This window comes from Monopterus albus, unplaced genomic scaffold (assembly GCF_001952655.1).
Source record: "Monopterus albus unplaced genomic scaffold, M_albus_1.0 scaffold224.1, whole genome shotgun sequence".
Classification (NCBI taxonomy): domain Eukaryota; kingdom Metazoa; phylum Chordata; class Actinopteri; order Synbranchiformes; family Synbranchidae; genus Monopterus; species Monopterus albus.
Genome location: NW_018128104.1, coordinates 65,662 through 73,934, shown reverse-complemented (window position 1 = coordinate 73,934; position 8,273 = coordinate 65,662). Strand labels below are relative to the sequence as shown.

The following is an 8,273-nucleotide window of genomic DNA, read 5'->3' as shown; positions in this document are numbered from 1 at the left end:
TTAGGGGAATAGTTACTAATTCTGTTGCAAATCACTGTCAGATGTGCAGCACCACAATTTTTCAATTAACGACATACTTACCAACACTGTTGACGTAACTGAACAGAGCTGCAGCAGCGTTCATTTGAATATACCTCTGCTTAGGATCTGTTGTCTGTGTTCTGCACATGTAGACCAAGAGGAGGCATAGAAGAAAGTCTGTGTCTAAAGCATCTGAACTTTAATATGGTTGAAGAATTCAGCATGTATTTCGGAACTTCTCCCCTGTCACATCATCTTTTATTTCATTCAGTAGCTGAAACCCTGTGCAAGTCCTTCACATTCTCCTTCACACCCTTTACATAAACATCCTCTCACTCCTCAAACATCTTCTTAACTCTGAGGAGATCTCAGATGACCAACAGCTGCCATACTGACATCAGGGCTGCAAATGTTCCACCTGCTTTCTTCTGACATAAAATTTCAGCCACAGCTTCCTTTGTTGCAGAGGTGGTAAATCAGGTGCTGAGGTTATTTGTATAAACTTCCATTCTCTCCTCCATGATTTTTGCATCCCTGAACAGGAGCACCTTAAAATTTATATTTAAACATTTCATGAGACCAGACAGTGCCGATTTAAACCTTTTTTGGCAGAAAATTATGACACCTTAGTAAATATGAAGACAAATTTTACAGTTTAGCACCTATAGATTTGCTGCAAAGCTTATTAAATATCTCCCTTAGTCCCAAGTGTGATTAAATATCAGAGGAAAACAAATGTCAGTGAATGTTTTGCAGTTACACTCAACAACCTCCTCTCATTATATGTTTCTATGTGTCTCATTTCTCTATTACCATTCATGCAAATGTTATGTACTAGGTGCTGTAGAAAAGTGGACTTGAGTATCATTCATCCCTGGTGACCAGATGGAGAAAAAGCAAGGAGTCCAGTTTTGTTTGTGACTATTCATGCACTGTTCTGTCCTCCCCCTGTTGATATCTACTGTAAGTGCTAGAAAGAAAAGCACACAAGCAGGCAGACAGACTGATCACTACTGTAGGTTTGATCTCCATTCATCCAAGACTATGAATAAGAATATGCCTTTTTATAACCTATATGCAGCCCTGTAGAGGCTTTTATATTTAATATCCCTACTGCCTTTTCACTTTTATTAGCTTCATCTTTATTAATCCCAGTGGGGGCAACTCACGCAACAAAAGGTCTAAAAGGTGATTACTGGTGGGCTCTAAAGCAAGAAAGCACACATTTTGTGGAGAAAACATTAAACCCACAGTCTTTCATGGCAGTAATTCTCTTCTAATTTAGCTAACATTTACCATATGTGCCTGTTTCATACATAAACAGACTCTAGGTGGTCACTTTAAAGTCTGTGCTTGTTCCCATTAACTGTATGTGTGCTCTAGGATACTGTAATTACCAAGCTGTTAAGTGTACACTCACCAAATCTCACATCCATTATTTTGTTTCTTCTTTTGTAACCACAGGAAGCTACCGCTGAAGGAAGAAAATGGAAAAGAGTCTCTCAAGCCAGATACGATTGAAATCAAAGTGCACAGTGACAACAGCATCCACACAAAGCCCGACGACAGCAAAGCGTAAAAGGGTCGGCCCCCTCAGCACCAAACAAACATTCAGATCACGAGACCAAAACCCAGAGAAACTACAAAACTGGAAGATAGTGGAGTGAAATATCTGTTTATAACAATGCCCCAGTGAACGGCATATGTAAATACAAATAACAGAGAGAAAACAGGAAGGAAGGGTCAACATTTTAGACACCCTGAGTGATAAATGTATCATGTTCTTACAAACATGGCATCAGTGGAAAGCTCTTGTTGATCAATGATTGTATATTATGTTTTGCTTTTATTTGTCTCACTTTTGTTGTCTATTCATAACTGTTGTTTTTCTGAAGATGCTTTCTTGTTCATCTTTCCTTTTCAAAGCCCACATAAGACTTTCCTACAGGTAAATGAAAATGATTCTTGAGCCCCCTTCTATGACTTTTCACACAAAAGACACAATCACAAATGCAGGCATAAGTTAGTGTGCTAGTGTACCTCTAAGCTCACACCACTCTCGCTCTCATTTGCCAGCCCACTGCAGGGTATCACAGTGATTTAAACCCAATCGCCTGTTTCCATGCCTGAGTGTTACACCACAGCGATCGTTTTATGCCTTTTTAACTGAAAAGGTTGTTTGGCTAATGAGCAGCAAACACTGTAGCATCGTATTTCAAGCTAGCTGGCTTCAGTAACAAAAGTCAAACTCCTCTGACTTCAGGAAAACAAGACTACAGGTATCATTTCAACAGGAGGACAGTTGTATCAAACAGACCCTAAATATTAATTATTAAGAATAATGTGGACTTCATATTTAATGCATTATATGTGAAGGGCTGTAGTGGATTATAGTTTGTGTTGCAGGAAAATTTTTCAAAAATCTAGACAAAAAGAATGTGTTGCTATGTCTATGGAGTAAACAGTGTAACATCACATATGTGCATTGATGTTGTTGTTAGCCAGTCCTTTTTTATTGATGCTGAATATTGTTGACATTCTTCAACTGTCTTACAATGTGTGCATAAGTTGTTTTATTCATTTGTGTTCACATCGCATACACTGTACTGCTGCCAGAGGTTAACGGCACTGCGAGCCAATTTACGATTTGATGAACAACTTGAAAAAATGATGTGTTGAAAGGCTTCTCCACAAGTTCCCTGATATGTGTCACTACTGTCTGTAAAAGCAGGGAAAGCAGTGAATGGTTGGACTCAAGGCATGGGAACCGAGAAAGAAAGAAATGAACCTGTCATATGTTATGTATGTTTTTAATGATGAACACTGGTTTTCCTATTCATTCCTGTTTCAGATCTGCCTCAGATTCCTTTTTAAAATCTTTTTTTTTTTTTTTTAAAATCTGATCACTGTTCTCTCTGATGTTGTCATGTGTTGTACATAGATGAAAAAAGAATATTTTACAGAGCTTTTATGTAAATATACCCTAAAGAATGTGTCTCTTTTCAAAATGCAACAGGCTTGGCTTTTTGTGGATGCTCCTCAGATGAAAAGCTGCTTTTTTTCCTTTTTTTATTATTATGTTGTGTTTTTGGTCCAGAGTTCAGTGATGGTGTAATATTGCTTTTTCTAGTCATTTGTTTTCCTTTAACAAAATCCATGCCCTAAGGCTATTTCACGGTATTTCAGTGGAGGCAGTAATTACAGCATTCTCTGTTTCTTTTTTTCCCTTCCTCTCCTTGTGGCCCAGTGCCGCTGCAGCAGTGTAGACCAACAAATGAATTCTTGATCACAACTTTGCTGCTTTTGTTTGCCACAGAATGTGTCAGAAAATTGAATTTTATTGGGATGCTGTGAGATGAGAAATGTAGTCTTAGGATTGTGGGTTGTAGTCAATGACACTGGAAAAAAATGTGTATAACTACCTACTACAACTAGATGCTAGGCTGATGCTGTAACTCTGGAGTAAAAAGTGATGGGCTGCAAATATTTGGTTTTAATGTGATGTATTGCATCTTCATGAGTGTGTGTGTGTTTGTGTGTGCAAACATGCATGAGTGAGTGAATGTATCAGGTTGTGTGTATGTCCGTTGAATGCATCTGCTTGTACTATGTGTTTGTGAGAGCATGTGTGCCCATTTAATTTTTCACAATAAGAGTCTCCCACTTACAATAATATCCTAATTTATAGAGTTAAGACCCCAATTTTAGAGTGTGTGTGTGTGTGTGTGTGTGTGTGTGTGTGTGTGTGTGTGTGTGTGTGTGTGTGGTTGTTTGTCTGCATATCAGCCCTGTGATAGACTGGCGCCCCGTCCAGGGTGTACCCCGCCTTGCGCCCGATTTCGGCTGGTGTTGGCTTCCCCCCCCCCACACTCTCGCGGTATAGATATGGATAGATGGAAATTTAGCTATTCTGACAATTCTTTTCAATTTTATTTTGATAACTATTTATGTAATTTATGTTTATTTTTGTTAACTGTTTATAGTAAATTCGAGTGTATTATTAAGCACACTTTGCAGCTCCATGATGCATTGCTTGGCTCTGCAAATCTAAGAGGTTAGGATGACCACATGCCAAGTAAGAATGTCTGTGTGGATGTGAGTGTGGAGTGAGCTGGCAAGAGCTCTCATGCCGAGTTTCGGAGTGCGCTGTGATAGGTAAAACCTGATTATGTAGTTCTTGACAGTGATTAATTCCCCAGGCTACAGCACTTCACACACGTGTCTGTGAGCTCCCCTGCTGCTGCCACCTTGCCACTATTCCCTGCCTCTGAGACTCCATTGGTTTTTTTTATCTCAGATCTTGTAGCACTAGCTTTGTTTTCTCACAGCGAGCCCTTGTACTTGCATATCTCAAATGGATGGTCCTGCCATAGAGTGGTTCCGCTGCCTGTTATGATGACTGTAAATATGGGAGCACAGTGCCTGGAGGCTATACGATTTGTACATGTTCTTTTGTATTTGAATTTGAGTCTAAATCCCCAACTCCCTCTCCCCTTTTATTTCCTCTCTCTCTCTGTGTCCTCCAACATGCCTCAGTCCTTTTTCTGTAGGGGGTAAAACAGGTGTGTTTGAGCTCAGTGTACACTATGTGTCCTCTTTGTCCCCATGCTCCCTATGTCCCTTGGACTGTCCCCACTGAGTGTACTTTGTGCAGGAGGTGGGAACTATTGATGTCTCTCTGTATGTACCTGTGGAACACTTGTGACTCCTGTCATTTGCCGCTGTAAATAAACATGTCCTGGTAGAAGAGAGTGAGACGTCAGTCATGTTGTCTCATTTGTGGCTTTTCACCAGCTATGTTGTCTCATTTGTGGCTTTTCACCAACTTACTGTATATGTTGGTGTCCTTATGATCATAGAAGTGTTTTTGAAATGTAGTTACCATCAAAGTAAATATTTTGTGTAATATTTTACCATGAATGTAAACTATGACAAGAATGTCATAATAGCCCTGATATATAACCTCAAATAATTAAAATGATGCACACATCAGAAGCAGCCAGCACTAAATGTGATACTTCAGATGTGTGCTGAAGATACGGGAGCCCCATTTTGAGAGGTTTCTCTCATTAATAATTTCCTGAGCTTCACTACAAGGTAACATTAACCACCCAGTAGGAAAAAGATAGTGCTGTAGATACCAATACTGGGGGAACATTTCATTATAATCCTCAATGGTCTGTGCCTTAGTCTGGTGCAATTGTGAGATAAAAGCATACTACTCCACAAAGACAGCTTTAATAGCTTTTTTTAATTTTTCACAGCTGAAGTCAGCAGAGCTCTATTTTTCAGAGGACAAAGTGTTATTTTCATCAAGGTCATTCCTAAACCTCCATTACTCCCATTTTAAATGGTAACTGTATTCCATTCGAATCTGGCCTCCCTGTGCCTTAATGATGATGATCAAAGAGACAGAAAAGCTCCACTCAAAGCAGGTATTAAAACAATTCTGAATAGCATGGAATAGACACAGTGTTATTTAACAAAGCTGCCCCCTCTTCAGGACCTCATTTGAAGTCAGCAGATAACGTTTCTCAGACATCTCCCTCTCACGTGATGAGGAAGGGACGGTGTGAGCTGCCTGTTGGATTCTGGCTGCAAGGGCCTCTGTTAATAAAGGGAACAAACTTCAACTTTCTCCCACAGGGGCTCTAAGGAAGTCTGCACATCAAACACTGAGTCTCATTCGGACTTAAGGGATGCAGAGAGGTGCCGCTCTGGGAGGTAAGGAGGTGGGGGTGCTACAGTATGTAAAGATGGGGAGTAGATGAGTTGAACAATTACAGAAAGACAAGAGAAGTCATCCTCTCCTTTAGTTGTCATGTAGTACCTTGATAGCCAGCTACCTTTTTTTGCACAGGAAGTTAAACAGTACCTTGATAGCCAGCTACCTTTTTTGCACAGGAAGTTAAACAAAAGAAGTGTTGGACCACATACAAACAAACAACTGTTTTGGGGTCTTCAGTGCCACCTGGAAGTCACACACCATGTGACAAGATAGCACAATAAGCCTTTAGGTAACATTTTTCCCCTAATCTTTCCATGTGCAGAAACTCCCATGATGCTGTGTGGTGACAGCACCTTAATCCCAGCTATGAGAGAAGTTAGGGAAGTCTGAGAAGAAATCACCCTGCTATTGTTGAAGTTTTCTCTCTCGTACACTTAATCAAACACACACATTTGCACACACAATCCACAGTGAAACACACACACAAACTAATTTCTGAAACTTTGCCAGCATGTGCCACATGGGCGAATCCAGCAGAGAGGTTTTTGGCAGGTACAACCCTCATCTTTGTTAATCTGCTTGATTTCAGACATTCCCAGAAGAGGCCTGAGTCTCCACTGGTTAACATCAGAAGAGATGGAAAGTTGCAGGTATGCGTGTGTGTGAACTGGAGATGCTACGACTAATTCTCATACAAGAATGAATATAAAATGTATCTTGGCAGAAAAGCACTGGTGGACTTTTCTCGTTTGAAAGTTTGACCACTGTGCAATATTACATCACACTCAAACCAGATTTATTAAAAGGTAAAAGTAAAACTTGCTGTGTATATCCTTGGTTGCAATGAATTTCCTTCTGAATAAATCATTTTCAAAGTCACTTTTATTATATTTGGAAACTTTGGTTACATCCATGTTTGCTGACTAGAAAAAGAGGATCATAAAATTACATTCACTTTTCTGATTTGATTCTTGTACGACTTGACTTTATCTACATGTCTACAGTTATATCTTTTCTGTCACATGAAGAAAAAATAAATAGCTTAATAGTTTATGTGCAAATTTGCTTTCACTGAGACACTGGAAAGGTTTGTCCAGGAATTCCTGAAAGAACTGAAACACCACCAGAAAGATTTAAAATGATGTCACTCCTGTAAAAAAAAATGTAAATGTAAAGGTAAATATCTCATAAAATGTGCATTTAGCTCACACACTCTTGTGTGTTACAGCCTGCTCAGTGTTTTATAACTAAGGTGTCACTTTATTTTTAAGCTCATTTAATAAGACAAGTTGAACCAGAACAGACTCATTTGGAGCAGCATAGAAACACATACAGTACACACATGGATCACTGTGTAGAGCTATGGGCAGCTTCTGCACAACTTCTATAATTAATTAAAGTCCCACTCCAGAAACATTTTCATTTTTATATTTGTATATAAAAATACTTTACTATAAACAATATGCAGTCTAACACAGCTTTTCCTCAAAAAAATTTCAGTGGGCCTCTGTAATAGGAATGAACATTGCCCCTCATTGTGCATTCCAGGATCTATGAATGTTGCCGTCATCCCTTATGTGGATTTGAATAATTTTGCACGCCCAATTTTTCAGTTTTTTATTTGTTAAAAAAGTTTGCAATATCCAATAAATTTTGTTCCACTTCATGATTGTGTCCCACTTGTTGTTGATTCTTCGCAAAAAATTACAGTTTTATATCTTTATGTTTGAAGCCTGAAATGTGGCAAAAGGTCGCAAAGTTCAAGGGGGCCGAATACTTTCGCAAGGCACTGTAGAAGAAAAAAACAAGATGGTCAGTGCGAGCACAGTGTCCAGACTTTCTAGATGAAGAATGAAAACAAAACAACACGTTTGTGGGAACTGTAAACAAAACAGCATGTTGAAAGATGGACACAATATTTATTAAAGTGAGAGCGGAGCGACTTCGTCAATATTTCCAAGAGAAGTTGCAAAGATGAAACACATATGGAAGTGTCCCACATTTTATTGCACAGAAGATGTTTGACACTGAAACAGATTTACTGTAGCTGGAACTCAGGGATATTTCCACTCAGTTTTTCTATTATAATAATTTCTATCAGCAACTTCAGCAAAGAAACATCACCAGGTGACATTTCTTTGAAAGCTATTACATGCCCACGTCCTTATTCATTTGCAGCTGAATGTGCCATCACATGCATTCACATCTGTCAAACTCAGTGTAACTGTTGCAAATAGGAGCTATTGGGCAGAGAATTCTTAACATCTTCAAGAACTTGCTGAGCTGTGTTTTATGAATTCAAAATGAATGAAGTCACGTGTTGAAGTCGCCTTTCAGCACAGCTCAGAAGGGAAACATTATAACAACAGGGAGCAGAAATGAAAACGTAAATATCTGCATGATCTCTTATTTTTTTATTAAAAACATCTAAACATCAAATGATAAAATAGTCCTCACACTGTCTCTCTCCTTGTTGATGTACATGTTGATTCACTTGATATTTTGAGCTAAATGCACATTTTAT

At 38.9% G+C, this 8,273-nt stretch overlaps 1 protein-coding gene across 3 annotated transcripts in view; it reads left to right on the top strand.

Annotated features, from left to right (window-relative positions):
• The window catches only part of LOC109971409 (neural cell adhesion molecule 2), a 324,939-nt gene extending 320,174 nt beyond the window's left edge, over positions 1 to 4,765 (top strand). For 2 of the 3 annotated variants that reach the window (XM_020619638.1, XM_020619637.1), the window contains exon 17: positions 1,486 to 4,765. In XM_020619638.1, coding sequence (XP_020475294.1) covers positions 1,486 to 1,600 — 115 coding nt within the window. In that variant the 3' untranslated portion in view covers positions 1,601 to 4,765. The remainder of the gene's footprint in view (positions 1 to 1,485) is intronic. The other variant, XR_002276551.1, reaches the window with a different exon arrangement.
• Positions 4,766 to 8,273: the final 3,508 nt, after the last annotated feature.